This window comes from Suncus etruscus, chromosome 7, assembly GCF_024139225.1.
Source record: "Suncus etruscus isolate mSunEtr1 chromosome 7, mSunEtr1.pri.cur, whole genome shotgun sequence".
In the NCBI taxonomy this organism is placed as follows: domain Eukaryota; kingdom Metazoa; phylum Chordata; class Mammalia; order Eulipotyphla; family Soricidae; genus Suncus; species Suncus etruscus.
In genome coordinates, this window is record NC_064854.1 from 122402779 (window position 1) to 122419539 (window position 16761).

At 47.6% G+C, this 16761-nt stretch overlaps 1 protein-coding gene and 1 long non-coding RNA gene across 2 annotated transcripts; one reads left to right on the forward strand and one right to left on the reverse strand.

Moving 5' to 3' along the window:
* Positions 1–148: 148 nt before the first annotated feature.
* LOC126014131 (uncharacterized) lies at positions 149–416 on the forward strand. The gene is made up of 2 exons (XR_007497564.1): positions 149–241; positions 282–416. It is a non-coding gene; the product is annotated as an uncharacterized LOC126014131 (long non-coding RNA).
* Positions 417–731: 315 nt separating this feature from the next.
* NICN1 (nicolin 1, tubulin polyglutamylase complex subunit) lies at positions 732–6127 on the reverse strand. The gene is made up of 6 exons (XM_049777415.1): positions 5920–6127; positions 3597–3773; positions 3258–3371; positions 2105–2176; positions 1030–1134; positions 732–955 (listed from the first exon to the last, which is right to left on the reverse strand). The coding sequence occupies exons 1-6, from the start codon at positions 6049–6051 to the stop codon at positions 914–916; spliced, it is 642 nt and encodes a 213-aa protein (XP_049633372.1). The 5' UTR covers positions 6052–6127; the 3' UTR covers positions 732–913.
* Positions 6128–16761: the final 10634 nt, after the last annotated feature.

Here is a 16761-nt window from a genome sequence, read left to right on the forward strand (position 1 = left end):
TCCAATGGTCCAGCTCCCACACAGATGAAGTCTGCTGGCTCCTGGGGGCTGAGTCGGGAATAAACAGATGCAGGATTTTTCTCTCTGAAGAGCAGCCTCCCTAACACACACCCCCCCCCCCCGGAGTTTTCCTAGGGTGGCAGAGGATCTAAGACTCTTTAAAAGACCCCCATGCAAACCTTCACCTGGACCCATCACTCTAAGCATGGATCTTGGAAGAGGGTGGTGGGAGAAGGGACGGGTGGAGATTAGGGCTGGGTCAGATGGCTAACAGGTCCTAGAACACATTCTTGGGTCCCAGCCTGGTGACTCAATGGGCTGACCCATTTGAGCACACACCAGGCGATAGTTCAGGGGCTGAGGGATTCAGCCTACACAAGTTCCTAGCTTTACTCCCAGGCGATGCAACAGAAGAATACAGCCACAAAATGTCTTTTGGTGAACGTAACACAAAGGGAAAAGAAGAGTGGGAAGAAGTGGATTCCTCTGTTTCTCAAACTTCCAAATTGTAAGAGTGCCCTGGTTTAACCTTTAACTTCCAAAGGCTAAACTGAAAGGTTTGAGTATGTCAGTCCAGCCCATTGCACTCATGGAAAAGCAGCAGGCAGAAGACAGGAGCGTGTGTGTTGTAAGGACGGGCAGAGGACACTTGGAGATTCTTCTTAACAAGTAGAACTGGAATGTTTTTAGGGAGGAAGAGTTGAACTTGCAATCAGGTCAGGACAGGATGCAAACCCCTCTCCCTGGAGTTCACGAGGAAAGAACAACAGTGAATCCCCCAAAATCCTGTTTCTGTGAGCGTGGCCCAGACAGCACTGGATTGAGGCAATGCTCCGTAAACACAGGAAAGCACTTCAGTCCCTGGTGGTCTCAACCAGGCCTGAATGGGCTCCAAAGGTCTTGGTTCCATCCTTCAAGTGTAGGAGAGTAAATTCAGGTCATAGCAGCCATCCACCTGCAACACAAAAGAGCATTAGATCTGACACGCTTGGGACCACACAAGCCAAGCAGAGAGCAGTTATCACTCACATCAAAGCGGCCGATCCTGGCGGAAGTGTGATTGGCCCGGATCATCTCTGTCAGTGCCCACATCTGCTGCACCTCGGAGGAGATCCTGCTGGGGTCTGGGAGGCCCTGATCCAGAAAGAGGGACTGGTCAGTGGCTATGGGTCTCACCCCACCAATGCTCTTAGGACTCAAGAGGTTCAGTTATGCGGCCGGAGCGGTAGCATAGAGGTAGGGTGTTTGCCTTGCATGCAGTAGCTGACCGAGGATGGACCCAGGTTTAATCCCCGACATCCTATATGGTCCCCCAAGCCTGCCAGGAGCTACTTCTGAGGGCAGAGCCAGAAGTAACCCATGAGCACTGCTGGGTGTGGCCCAAAATCAATCAGTAAATAAATAAATAAATAAATAAATGAAAACATAATTAAAATAAAAGGTTCAGGGGCCGGAGCGATGGTGCAGCGATAGGGAGTTTGCCTTGCACGCAGCTGACCCAGGATGAACCACACAGTTTGATCCCCTGGTGTCCCATATGGTCCCCCAACCAGGAGCACTTTTTTTTTTAACCAGAAGTGATTTTTTTTTTTTTTTTTTTTTTTGGTTTTTGGGTCGCACTCGACAACACTCAGGGGTTACTCCTGGCTCTACACTCAGAAATCATCCCTGGTAGGCACGGGGGACCATATGGGATGCCGGGATTCGAACCATCGTCCTTCTGCATGAAAGGCAAACGCCTTACCTCCATGCTATCTCTCCGGCCCCAACCAGGAGTGATTTCTGAGTGCATAGCCAGGAGTAACCCCTGAGTGTCACTGGGTGTGGCCCAAAATAAAAATAAAATAAAATAAAATAAAAGGTTTAAATAGGCTATGGGGCCCTCCAACTGAAATAAGTGACATTCCCAGATCAGTTAGGTTGGGGCCTATTTTGTAGTGGATGACCCAGTCCCATACAGAAATGCCCAAGTCCTATACAGTTCCCAGGAAGGAAGATGACAAAGATTGAACCAGGGGCATTAGGTCCAGCCCCACATTCTTTCAGGAAAGGACCCACCGGGGGCTGGGATGGTATATGATTCCTACTTAGAGCAAGGGCTTACCTCAATGAGGGGAGTGGGCTGCTCAAAAGGTACTGGGTGGGACAGCCACTTGGGGAAGTTCATTGAGGGGCTCTGTAAAACAAAAGCAAAGTACTCTGAGCGGGAGATCCCTGGGAACCATATTTCAAAGTCCTAGGACAAGAGAAGACCTCTGAGCCTCAGACAGCAGGAAAATCCTTCTCTGGGGTTCAAAGAGGCTCAAGAGCAATATCCTGAGCTCTCCTACCCAAGAACAAATGAAGAGGGGGGCCAGAGAGATAGTACAGTGGGTAGAATATTTTGCTTTGCACACAGTCAACCCAGATCCAATTTCCACATGGACATATGGTCTCCCAAGCACCACCAGGAGTGATTCCTGATATCTAGAGCCAGGAGTGGTCCAAAAACAAGCAAACATATAAACAACAAAAAATAAAAATGGGGCCAGAGCAGTGGCGCAAGCGACAGGGCATTTGCCTTGCATGTATCAACCTAGCACAGACTGTGGTTTGATCCCCAGAAGTAACCCCTGAGTGCCACTCGGTATGGCCCATAATGGCCCATAAACCAAAATATAAAGTAGCTGGCTTGGAACCAAAACAAAAGTACAGTAAGTAGGGCACTTGCCTTGCATACTGAGGACCCAGGTTTGATCTCTGTATCCCATATGGTCCCCAGACATAACCAGAAATAATTCCTTAGTGTAGAGCCAGTACTAATTTCTTTTTTTTTTAACTTTATTGACTGATTGATTGATTGATTGGTTGTTTGGTCGTTGGGCTACACCCAGCAGTGCTTAAGGGGTTACTCCTGGCTCTGTACTCAGTCACCTCTGGCAGACTGGGGGACCATATGGGATGCTGGGAATCAAACCAGGTCCTTCCCAGGTTGGCTGCATGCAAGGCAAATGCCCCACCGCTGTGCCATCTCTCCAGCTCCAGTACTAACTTCTGAGCATTGCTCCCCCACCCTAAGAAAAGCTGGCCCTAGAGGTTGGGAAATATAAAGGTATGTGTAAACACTCATCATGAACTATCAGCATTCCCACCCTACCTGCCTAAGTTCCAAAAAGGTCTCTACTTACCATACATACACCCACACCCAGGTACGCCCACCCTCACGTCTCTCCCATCACACCTGGGCAAAAGCCCACCAGCTTTCGCTAGTCATTTACCTTTGTTCCTCGTTGGTAGATCTGAAGCTCCTCCACTGTAAATGACAGCCACAGTGGCGATGGCTGTCGTAGAATCAGGCGCAGTTCCAAGATTCTGGTCATGTCACAGAGCATCTGACACATACACACAAGATCACTGCCAAGGACCCTCTCCATAAGCAACAAACCAAGCTATTGCCTCCCTAGCACTATAACACTCATCCCTGTAAGACATTTACCCAAGAGCCAGAGTCCAAATCACCCTAGCCTCACCCTTTCCTCCTGATATCCTGGCCCAGTTTCCAAAATTTTGGGGTACCCTCATCTGGAATGCCTTGGCCAGGCTGAATCCCAGCTGACCTGGTGCTTGTATATCGATACAAACTCCTGGGCTCCGTCCTCACTGTGTGGATCAGGCATCAGGCAATAGTCTCGCAGGCAGGTTACCCACTTGGGTGGTGTGTGGGGTGAGATATGCTGGCGAACTCGGATGGTCAGAAAGGCTGTGTAGTAATTCTTAAACATGATTTCCTGCAACTGAAATACATATAGCCCACCATGACAAATCAGGCTCATACCCAGGAACTGGCATCAAAGGCAACATCTTCTTCCTATCACAGGCAACTACTCATCTACCAATCCAACCATTTCAATCCTGCCTGAATGTTATCTCTCCAACCCAGAGGATTTCACTTTCAAAGAACAGTCCAGTCTAAATGAATATGTTGCTCATGCAAACAGAGGACTGTAGATTTTGTCTTTCCAAGATGCAACCAGAGGTCAGAGTCTTAACTAGAGGAAGCAGAAAATGAATATATGAGGCCTGAGAAAGAATTCATCAAGTGGCCAGGAAAGGTTAAAGTAAAAAGTTAAATGTTTTAGCCGGAGAGATAGCATGGAGGTAAGGCATTTGTTTGCCTTGCATGCAGGAGGATGGTGGTTCAAATCCCGGCATCCCATATGGTCCCCCGAGCCTGCCAGGAGTAATTTCTAAGCATAGAGCCAGGAGTAACCCTTGAGCGCTGCCAGTGTGACCCAAAAAGTTAAATGTTAAAGTAGCACAAAAGAGTGCATTAAACTGGTTCTTCAGCCTTATCCATTGAATAAAACTGATATCTCCTGAAGAAAAAAAAAAAAAAAAAAGAGTGCATTAAACTACAAAAGATACAAAAGAACCTGGAATACCCAGAGCCTCAGCCTCGCTATAGCAATTCTCATGACTGGACACATGTCAAAGATCACTCAAGAAGGGGCTGGGCGGTGGCGCTAAAGGTAAGGTGCCTGCCTTGCCTGCGCTAGCCTTGGACGGACCGCGGTTCGATCCCCCGGTGTCCCATATGGTCTCCCAAGCCAGAAGCAACTTCTGAGCACATAGCCAGGAGAAACCCCTGAGCATTACCGGGTGTGGCCCAAAAAAAAAAAAAAAAGATCACTCAAGAAAAGTTTTTTGCTTTGTTTTGTTTGAGAACATATAGGTATATATCCAGCTCTACTAAATCTTATTTTATTATATATATATTTGGTTTTTGGGTTACACCCGGCAGCACTCAGGGGTTCCTCCTGGCTCTATGCTCAGAAATCGCCCCTGGCAGGCACAAGGGACCATATGGGATGCCAGGATTCGAACCACTGATCTTCTGCATGAAAGTCAAACGCCTTACCTTCATGCTATCTCTCCGGCCCCTCGTTCTACTAAATCTTAAATTCCAGGATTGGGTGCAACTTGGAGGGAGAATCATATTCTACAAGTATCTACAAGATCAATGGGGGCCGACGAGGTGGCGCTAGAGGTAAAGTGTCTGCCTTGCAAGCGCTAGCCAAGGAAGGACCGCGGTTTGATCCCCCAGCGTCCCATATGGTCCCCCAAGCCAGGGGCGATTTCTGAGCGCTTAGCCAGGAGTAACCCCTGAGCATCAAACGGGTGTGGCCCGAAAAACCAAAAAATAATCAATGGCAAGAAGGAGGCAAGGCACGCAGTGGCCCTGAATGCAAAGTAAATAGACTTTGGTGTGCTGCGATCCTTTGTTGTCCAGTCACACTGCCACCAATCTGAAGGGTGACTGGAGATTGAAATCTGGCGAGCTGAAGCAATAACACAATGGATAAAGTTCTTGTTTTGTATGTAGCCGACCTGGGTTCATCGCAGGCATCCCATATGATTCCCCCCAGCACCAACCAGAAGTAATTCCTGAGTGTAGAGCCAGAAGTAATCCCTGAGCATTGCTGGGTGTGGCCCCTAAAGTAAGAAAACTGGAGCCACTGGAAGATCTGATGAGGGCTGGGTAGAATCTGACCCCCAGCAGAGGCCAGGGACTGAAGCGAGCTTGGGAAAAATTCATTCTCCCCAGCCAGAGGCCCAAGAAAAAGAAAAATAATGTCCACCTCTATTTGAATTATAACTGCACTTCCAACACCTGGTCTACAGTTTGGCCAACTCTCAGCTAGTACTGTCCTTGAAATGGGGTGTGGGTGAAATGTTGGAGAGAGAAAAAACAAGCTGGCAGGCTGCATCCTCATAAAGAAGTGTTAGCTGGAAGAACAAATGGTGCACTGACTCACAAAAGCGAGCACAAAGCAGAGAGGCTTTCCGTAAAAGATGACAAACGCCTGGGACACACCCGAGCTGCCAGGCCAGGCCAGCCCCGCCCCGGAGGCCGGGTCGTGCACCCCGGGGCTCGCTCACCTCAAAAGGCGGGACGCTGGGGAAGGTGACATCGATGACCAGCACGCCGGGCCGGCCTTGGGAAGTCCGCATGTCGCCCACCTGCAGAGCCACGGTGCTTTTGATGTGGCAGGGCACCGCCACACGGGCCATGGTGCCAGGGGCAGCAGCGGGCAAGCGCAACCGCCTCGGATCTTGGTCTTTCCAGGCGTCACCAGCCTGGACCCTTCACCCCCCACCAGAACTACAACTCCCAGGATGCATCAGGACCACACCAGCCAGCTCAGCCAATCACCGACGCTCACGGCGCGCCGGAGCGGAAGTATCAGCGGAAGTTGGCTCCTTTCGACCAATCATCTCGCGAACTTTCAGAGTCTTCCGGGTTGATGTTTGGACACCAACCCGGAAGTTCCCCTGTGCCTGCCTGGAGTGACCCCTGAGCATCGTCGGGTGTGGCCTCCCCCCAAATCAAATAAACAAACGAAAGATGCTAAACCTTGACCATGACCAGGACGGTCTCCTTTTTGTTGTTGTTCCTGCAAAGTGGATGGAACCCAGGGTCTCACCAGTGCAATGCTATTTTTTTTGTCAATGCTTAAACTACAAATACCCAAATCCCCAACCTGTCTGACCTGCTTTAGTTACAAAAAATAGATTAACCTATTTTATTTAAAAACGGGCTGAGAAGTTGAACTGAGAATTCACAATAGAAATAAAGCCAAAACTTGGTGGGAAAAAAGTATTAATATGATTATTCATCATAGAATAAGGATTGCCCACCCTGCATGCTATAAATTAGATTTTCTATTACTTATATACAAACACACATAATGCTAAATTTTTGTTTGTTTGTTTGTTTGTTTGGGTCACACCCGGCAGTCAGGGGTTACTCCTGGCTCTACGCTCAGGAATCGCTCCTGGCAGGCTCGGGGGACCATATGGGGTGCTGGGATTCAAACTACCAACCTTCTGCAGGCAAGGCAAACGCTTTACCTCCATGCTATCTCGCCAGACCCACATAATGCTAAATTTAAGGATGGGCAAAAAGGGGGTCACATGTTTTGCATATGGAAAGCTGAGTTTGATCCTGACACTCCATGATCCTCCACAGAGAGCAGTGCTGGGTGTGGCTCAACATTAATTAATCAATCAATTTAGGGTGGGCACACTTGGGGATGCTCCAGCTTGGGGAAACACGGGTTTTCCCCAAATCTGGCTTGCCATATGCAAAGCAAAACTCCCCTATACTTTTTATGATTGCTATGGTCCCAATACAATATATATATATATATATATATATATATATATTTGTTTGTTTGTTTGTTTGTTTGTTTGTTTTTGGGCCACACCCGTTTGGCGCTCAGAGTTTACTCCTGGCTATGTGCTCAGAAATCGCCCCTGGCTTGGGGGGACCATATGGGACGCTGGGGGATCAAACCATGGTCCATCCTATGCTAGCGCTTGCAAGGCAGACACCTTACCTCTAGCGCCACCTTCCCGGCCCCCCAATACAATATTTTTAATATAAGAAATTAGAGTATACAGAATGGCAGAGGCAAGGGCAAAAGAGATAGTACAGTGGATAGGATGCTTGCCTTGCACATGGCAGACCAAGTTCCTGGACCCTATATGGTCCCCAGAGTATTGTCAGGAGTGATCCCTGAACATTGCAGGGTGTAACCTCCTACAAAAAATTGGCAGAGGGCCCAGAGTGAGCACAGAGGCAGGCCCTTGCATGCTGCCAACCCGGGATGTAACCAAGTTTGATCCTCGGCATCCCATATCGTCCTCTGAGCCAGCCAGGAACTATTTCTGAACACAGAGCCAGGAGTAACCACTGAGCGCAACCGGGTATGGCCCAAACACAAACAAAAAATTTGGCAGAACCTGGGGCCAGAGAGATAGCACAGAGGCGTTTGCCTTGCAAGCAGCCGATCCAGGACCTAAGGTGGTTGGTTCGAATCCGGGCGTCCCATATGGTCCCCCATGCCTGCCAGGAGCTATTTCTGAGCAAATAGCCAGGAATAACCCCTGAGCACCGCCGGTGTGGCCCAAAAGCAAAAAACAAAAAACAAACAAAAAAAATTGGCAGAACCATGGAATCATGTTATTTTCTCCATTTTGATAAAGTTTGACATATATTTAAAAACTAGATTCTTGGACCCAAAATGGGTTGGGCTTGCATTTGGCCAACCTGGGTTGGCCTAGCATTCCATGTGGTTCCCAGGGCTCACTAAGAGTGATTCCTAAAAGAAAAAAAAAAGTGATTCCTGAGTGCAAATCAGAAAGTAACTTCTGAGTGTAAGAAACCTTAGGTTCTGGGGGCCGGAGAGATAGCATGGAGGTAAGGTGTTTGCCTTTCATGCAGGAGGTCATTGGTTCGAATCCCGGCGCCCCATATGGTCCCCTGTGCCTGCCAGGAGCAATTTCTGAGCCTGGAGCCAGGAATAACCCCTGAGCACTGCCAGGTGTGACCCAAAAACCAAAAAAAAAAAAAAAAAAAAAAAGAAACCTTAGGTTCTTAGAACTAGAGCAATAGGTCAGCAGATAATGCAGTTGCCTTGCATGTACCAACTAGAGTTGAATTCTCAGCATCCCTTATGGCTTCTCAGTGATTTCTTTTTTTTCTTTTTTTTTTTTTTTTTTTTTTTTTTTGGTTTTTTGGCCACACCCGGCGTTGCTCAGGGTTTATTCCTGGCTGTCTGCTCAGAAATAGCTCCTGGCAGGCACAGGGGACCATATGGGACACCAGGATTCGAACCAACCACCTTTGGTCCTGGATCGGCTGCTTGCAAGGCAAACGCTGCTGTGCTATCTCTCCGGGCCCTTCTCAGTGATTTCTGACTGCAGAACCAGGAGTAACTTCTGATCATTGCCAGGGTTGGCCCAAAACCCAAATAAAGAAAGAAAGAGGGGGCCGGGAAGGTGGCGCTAGAGATAAGGTGTCTGCCTTGTAAGCGCTACCAAGGAACGGACCGCGGTTCGATCCCCCGGCGTCCCATATGGTCCCCCCAAGCCAGGGGCGATTTCTGAGCACATAGCCAGGAGTAACCCCTGAGCGTCAAACGGGTGTGGCCCAAAAACCAAAAAAAAAAAAAAAAAAAAAAAAAAAGAAAGAAAGAGGGGCCGGGTAGGTGGCGCTGGAGGTAAGGTGTCTGCCTTGCAAGCGCTAGCCAAGGAGGGACCGTGGTTCGATCCCCCGGCGTCCCATATGGTCCCCCCCAAGCCAGGGGCGATTTCTGAGCACATAGCCAGGAGTAACCCCTGAGCGTCAACCGGGTGTGGCCCAAAAACAAAAAAAAAAAAAAAAAAAAAAAAACCAAATAAAAAAAGAAAGAAAGAAAGAAAGAAAGAAAGAAAGAAAGGCAAAATAAAAAAAGAAAGAAAGAAAGAAAGAAAGGCAAAAGAAAGAAAGAAAGAAAGAAAGAAAGAAAGAAAGAAAGAAAGAAAGAAAGAAAGAAAGAAAGAAAGAAAGAAAGAAAGAAAGAAAGAAAGAAAGAAAGAAAGAAAGAAAGAAAGAAAGAAAGAAAGAAAGAAAGAAAGAAAAAAGAAAGAAAGAAGGAAAAACTAAATTATTGGGGACAGGAGCAATAGAACAGAACTTCATATGGACAACCTGGGTTCTATAATCAGCATACATATAGTTCTCTGGAATCCATGAGGAGTAATTCCTGAGCAGAGACAGGAATACACCAAGAACATTTGGGTGTGGCCCAAATACAAACAATTTGTTTTTGTTTTTGTGTTTTGGGCCACACCTGGCAATGCTCAGGGGTTACTTCTGGCTCTGAGCTCAGGAATTACTCCTTGTGGTGCTTAGGATACTATGGGATGGCAGGGATCAAACCACTGTTGGCTGTGTGCAGTGCAAATGCCCTACCAAACAAAAAAATTGGGGGGGGTCCACACTCGGAGGCACTCAGGGGTTAATCTCAGCTCTGAGCGCAGAAATCACTTCTGGTAGGCCTGGGGTACCATTTAGTATGCCGGGAATTAGTATGTCCGTCCTGGGTCGGCTGCGTGCAAAGCAAACGCCCTACCACTGTGCAATCTCTCCAGACCCCGATTATTATGTATATATATTTTAAAACTTTTTGGGGGGGCACATAGAGCAGTGCTCAGGACTTAATCATGACTCAAGGATCACTTTTTTTTTTTTGGTTTTTGGGTCACACCCGGCAGTGCTCAGGGGTTACTCCTGACTCCACGCTCAGAAATCGCTCCTGGCAGGCACGGGGGACCATATGGGATGCTGGAATTTGAACCAATGACCTTCTGCATAAAAGGCAAACATGTTACCTCCATGCTGTCTCTCCAGTCCAAAGGATCACTTCTAGTAAGGCTCGGGTATCTGTAATGCCCAGGATCAAAACCCCATCAGTCACGTGAAAGGCAAACATCTTTACCTATTGTGCTATTTCTCCAGTCTGAGGGACTTGTGTTTGATCCTCAGTACTATTAAACAGAATGGGAAGTAACCTCCAGAACTATTGGGTGTGGCCTCCCAAGCCCAAAAATAACTAGATAAATAAAATGTAAGCCTTCCAAGAACAAAATTTCATCAGGTTTGTGCCTAGTCAAATCTCAGTACTTATAATAGAGCTTTGCACAAAGTAGGTATTCAAATTGTGGTCGTTGAATTTGTGCATAAATTTAGGATGGCACCTGGGCAACATGATCTAGTAGTTCCTTGATAATGGTCCCCATCTGGCAAATTCCAAGCATTGCCAGTATAGCAGTGCCACCTACTGGACAGTATAAGTCACCAGCTCAAGAGAAGCAAGCTCCCCAAATCCTATGTAGGGAGGGTCAAAGGGCATGAACAGCAGACATAGTCAGGGTGTCAGGAATGATGCTCTTTTTTCTTTTTTAATTTTTGTTTTGTTCTGTTTTTGGATCACACCCAGCAGTGCACAGGGGTTAAGCCTGGCTCTGCCCTCAGAAATGACTCCTGGTGAGATAGCATGGAGGTAAGGTGTTTGCCTTGCATGCAGAAGGATGGTGGTTCGAATCCCGGCATCCCATATGGTCCTCGAGCCTGCCAGGAACGATTTCTGAACGTAGAGCCAGGAGTAACCCCTGAGCGCTGCCGGGTGTGACCCTAAAACAAACAAACAAACAAATTGCTCCAGGCAAGCTCGAAAGACCATATGGGATGCCAGGAATTAAACCAGATCCATCCCAGATCGGTAGCATGCAAGGTAAATGCCTTGCCACTGTGCTATCTCTCCGACCCCTCTTTTCTTTTTTTAAATTTAATTAAATTTTTTTTTGTCTACACCCAGAGACGGTCAGGGTCCACTCCTGGCTCTGTGCTCAGAAATTGCTCCTGGTAGGTTTGGGGGGGGGCACATGGGATGCCAGGGATTGAACCTGAGTTCGTCCTATGTCAGCTGCTGTGCAAGGCAAACACCCTACTACTGTGCTATCGCTCTGGCCCTATATTTTCATTTTTTATTTTGTTTTGGGGCCACACCTGGCGGTGCTCAGGGGTTAATTCTGGCTCTGAGCTTAGAAATAACTCCTGGTGGGCTCAGTGGGCCATATAGGATGCCAGGAATCAAATCCGGGTCAGTTGCGTGCAAGCAAATGCCCAACCAGCTGTAGTATTGCTCCAGCCCGTGATTTTATCTTATTACCATCAAGGCAACTATGACACAGAGAATACAGTCCACAAATACATAGGCCAAAGTTGGCCTCCCTTTCACATGGTCACGCCTGAATTCTGTGGATGGCTGCCAAAAAGTATTATTTCTAGGTCATTTGAGAACCTGATGAAAGTCAAACTCCCAAGATAATTCTGTGCCTCCCACCCTACATTTTATGATCTTCCTTCCTTCCTTCCTTCCTTCCTTCCTTCCTTCCTTCCTTCCTTCCTTCCTTCCTTCCTTCCTTCCTTCCTTCCTTCCTTCCTCCTCCTTCCTTCCGTCCTTCCTTCCTTCCATCCTTCCTTCCTTCCTTCCTTCCTTCCTTCCTTCCTTCCTTCCTTCCTTCCTTCCTTCCTTCCTTCCTTCCTCTCCCACGATAATTATTTTTTTCCCTTTTGGTTTTTGGGTCACACCCAGAGATGCTCAGGGGTTACTCCTGGCTCTGTACTCAGAATTCGCTCTTGGCAGGCACAGGGGACCATATGGGACGCCTAGATTCGAACCACCATCTGTCCAGGATCGACTGCTTGCAAAGCAAACACCTTACCTCTCTGCTATCTCTCTGGCCCCTCCCACGATAATATGTGCCTCCCATCCTCCAACATTTTATGATCTTCCTTTCTCTCTCTCTCTCTCTCTCTCTCTCTCTCTCTCTCTCTCTCTCTCTCTCTCTCTCTCTCTCTCTCCCTCTCTCCCTCTCTCTCTCCCTCTCTCCCTCTCTCCCTCTCTCTCTCCCTCTCTCCCTCTCTCTCTTCCTTTTTTTGGGGGGGGGGCACACCTGGTGATGCTCAGGGGTTACTCCTGGCTTTGTGCTCAGAAATTGCTCCTGGCTTGGGGGACCATATGGGATGCTGGGGAATTGAGCTGCAGTTCGTCCTAGGTCAGCATGTGCAAGGCAAGCACCTTACCACTTGCGCCACGGCTCTAGCCCTCTTTTTTTCTTTCTATCTTTCTTCCAGTTTTTCTTTCTACTTCCAGGGGTCCAACCAGAATCAATGTGATACATGTCCTAGAAATGTTTATAGTTAGGAACAGGGAGGGGCCGGAGTGATAGCACAGATGTAGGGTGTTTGCCTTGTACACGGCCAACCCCAGATGGACTCTGGTTTGATTCCCAGCATCCTATATGGTTCCGAGCCTGCCAAGAACGACATCTGAGTGCAAGTCATTGAGTAACCCCTGAGTGCCGCAGAGTATAAACCAAAAAAAAAAAAAAAGTAACAGAGGCAGAGAGACTAACAGGTAGAGTGCTTGCCTTTGCATATAGCTGACCTGGGTGACCTAGGTTCAATCCGCAGCATATCATGTGGTCCCCTGAGGTTACCAGGACTGATTCCTAAGTCCAGAGTCAGCACTTCCTGAGCACTTCCTGGGTGTGACACAAAAGCAAAATAATAAAAAAGTAACAATCACAACCATTACAATTCCATTTGTGGTTTATTATGTGCCTCACATTGTTCTCTTACCCCTGTTTCCTCTGTTTTATTGTTTGTTTGTTTGTTTGTTTGCCTATTGTTTGGTGGCCAGACTAGCAGTGTTTCAGTTCTTAGGGGACCTTATGATTTTGAAAAAGGAACTCAGTACTCCTGCATTAAGTATGAAAGTTGCATCCCAGCCCTTTCAGCTCTCTCCTCAGCATCACACTGAGTTCCTCGCTCCAAGTATTCCACTTTAGAAGAAAGTCTCCTGGGGCCGGCGAGGTGGCGCTAGAGGTAAGGTGTCTGCCTTGCAAGTGCTAGCCAAGGAAGGACCTCAGTTCGATCCCCTGGAGTCCCATATGGTCCCCCTAAGCTAGGGGCAATTTTCGAGCGCTTAGCCATGAGCTTAACCCCTGAGCTTCAAACAGGTGTGGCCTGAAAAACAAAAACAAAAAAAAAAAGAAGAAAGTCTCCTGAGGCTGGAGTGGTGGCGCAAGCGGTAAGGTATCTGCCTTGGGTGCATTAGCCTAGAACAGACAGTGGTGCGATCCCCTATCAACATTCCATATGGTCCCCCAAGCCAGGAGCAATTTCTGAGCACATAGCCAGGAGTGGTTCGATCCCCTAGCGACATTTCATATGGTCCCCCAAGCCAGGTGCGATTTCTGAGCGCATAGCCAGGAGTAACCCCTGAGCATCACCAGTTGTGACCCAAAAAAAAAACAAAAAAAAAAAACAAGCAAACAAAGAATAAAGTCTCCTTATTTCACAGGTAAGAAAACTGAATGGAAAGGTTGAGTAAGGTGTCCTAAGCTCAATGCTAGGCGGCCATGCTGTGCTGGGGCTCAAACCCAGAGCCCAAGCTCACACAGCATACACTCAGCCTGTTGTGCCATCTTCCTGACTCCTGACTTTCTCCATGTAGGTGTACTGTGATGAGCAGAGGTGCTTGCCCTCAAAGAACTTCAAACCTAGTTGAGATGAAAGCAAATATGGGCCGGAGAAATAGCATGAAGATAAAGCGTTTGCCTTGTGTGCAGAAGGTCGGTGGTTCGAATCCCGGCATCCCACATGGTTCCCCGAGCCTGCCAGGAGTGACCCCTGAGCGCTGCCGGGTGTGACCCAAAAACCAAGAAAAAAAGAGATTAAAGCAAATAATTTAGGGACAGAGACACTTTTGCATACAAGAGATCATCCCTGGAATGGCATGAATAAACCTCTCAGATAATAGCCCCCATGCGCCAACTGGTATTCCCCAATAAACAAAACAGAAAGAATAATTATGTGAAATATTTTACAAGGGGGACCAAAGTGATAGCATAGTGGTAGGGCATTTATTTGCCTTGCAGGCAGTTGACCTGGGATGAACCCAGGTTTGGTTCCCAGCATCTCATATGGTCTCCTGAGCCTACCAAGAGCAATTTTTTAGCACAGAGCCAGGAGTAACTTCTGAGCGCTGCCAGGCGTGGCCCTCCCCCCCAAAATTAAATTTTACATAAAAGGTTTAGTAGCTGGGACTGGAGCCATAGTACAGGGGATAGGGCGTTGCCTTGCATGTGGCTGACCAGGTTCAATCCTCTGCATCCCATATGGGCCCCTGAGCCTGCCAGGAGTGATTCTTGAGTGCAGAGCCAATAGTAATCCCTGAATGCTGTCTGGTGTAGCCCAAAAAACAAACAAAAATAAAAAAAAGGGCCCGGAGAGATAGCACAGTGGCGTTTGCCTTGCAAGCAGCCGATCCAAGACCAAAGGTGGTTGGTTTGAATCCCGATGTCCCATATGGTCCCCCGTGCCTGCCAGGAGCTATTTCTGAGCAGACAGCCAGGAGTAACCCCTGAGCAATGCTGGGTGTGGCCCAAAAACCAAAATAAATAAATAAATAAATAAAAATAAAAATAAAAAAGAAATTCATTTTCAAGATGAATCAGTTGAGAGGACTGATTAGAGAGTTGAAAGTTGGAGAACTTAAGTTATAAACAATATTATGAGTACAGAAAGACTTTCATGAGTACAGGAAGACTTTTTTGGTCTTGTTTTGTTTTTGGGTTACACTCGGTGGCACTAGGGGTTTACACCTGGCTCTGTGCTCAGAAATCAATCGTTCCTGGCAGGAGACCATATGGGATGCCAGGGATCGAACCCGGGTCCACCCAGGTTGGCTTCGAGCAAAGCAAATGCCCTACTGCTGTACTATCCCTTCAGCCTCAGGAAGACTTTTTTCTAGGTAAAATGTCAGTTGCTTTTTCAGGTCTGAGAGGTATGGAAGGTAAGGGGCCTTGTTTCTCCAAATGAGAGCCATTTTTTCCTGATTGTCTCCAGAGAGACCCTTACTGCCTTCTGAAATTTCTGTAGCAGACTCCCTATCTGCCTTGAGCCCATCCCTGGGGGACTGCTGGGCATAGTTGGGAGCTGGGAGAAGTTTATAGCAGCTGCTGAGGAAGGGAAGCCAAGGAGGGCATATGTTTCCCTGGCTTTCCTGGAATCTCCCGTCCTGCTAATGAAGTCACTGGACCCTAGCAGGCCCCATTCTGGGCCTCCGGGTGGTACATGTTATCTTATTATGAAAGGAATCTGGAACAAGATGACTCTGGCATTGGGTAATGCAGGATGCATGGAGGCTGCCCAGCTCTCTTAAGCCCCCACTCCAGATCAATCTACACAGGATCAGGCAAGTTATAACGAAGTTTGACCTGACTGATTGCTGAGTGCCTGCTCAGTTACCTACCTCTAGCCTACTCTTGTCCATCTGGGCTGGCCTGGACAGGCTTGCTGTTGCTGAACTCCTCCAGGGAACTCACTAAAGTAGCAAATTCTCAGTCACTCCCTCCCCTGACATCCAGTGATCCTCCTCCAAGTGGACTCTTTCTCTTTTCTTTTCTTCTCTTTTCTCATTTAATTTCTTTCTTCTTTCTTTCTTTTGGTTTTTGGGTCACACCCAGCAGCACTCAGGGTTTATTCCTGGCTCTATACTCAGAAATCGCTCCTGGCAGGCTCAGGGGACCATATGGGATGCCGGGATTCAAACCAATGACCTTCTGCATGAAAGGCAAATGCCTTACCTCCATGCTATCTCTCTGGCCCCTTCAATTTCATTTCTTTTTCTTTCTTTCTTTTTCTTCTTTTCTTTTCTTTTTTTTTTATTTTGGGCCACATCCGGTGACACTCAGGGGTTACTCCTGGCTCTGCACTCAGAAATCGCTCCTGGCTCAGGGGGACCATATTGGACGTCGGGGTATCAAACCACGGTCTACCCTAGATCAGCCATGTGCAAGGCAAATGCCCTACTGCAGTACCACCACTCAGGCCACCATTTCATTTCTTTTCTTTTCTTTTCTTTTCTTTTTTTTTTTTAGATGTTGGGCCACACTGGGCAGTGCTCAGAGGTTACTCCAGGTTCTTTGCTCAGAAATCACTCCTGGCAGGCTTGGGGGACCATATGAAATGCCAGAGATCTTTCTTCACACTGACTGAAGTTTTGCCACTGAGGAGGAGCTACAATTCTTGCTTTCTATGTCTCAACTGCATGGCTTCTACTTCTTCACCTTTGGCTTTTATTTGGCTTGTTTGTTCTATTGGTTGCTTGGTTTGGGGTTTTAAAAAGTTTGGCAGGAAGACAGGTGGAGCAATAGTAGAACAGGTAAAGCACTTGCCTTGCATGTGGCCCACCTGGGTTTGATCCTTAGCATCCCACATGGTCCCCCAAGCACCACCAGGTGCAGAGCCAGGAGTAACTTTTGAGCACCATCAGGTTTGACTTCCAAATCAAAAATTAAATTAAATTAAATTAAAGTTGGAGA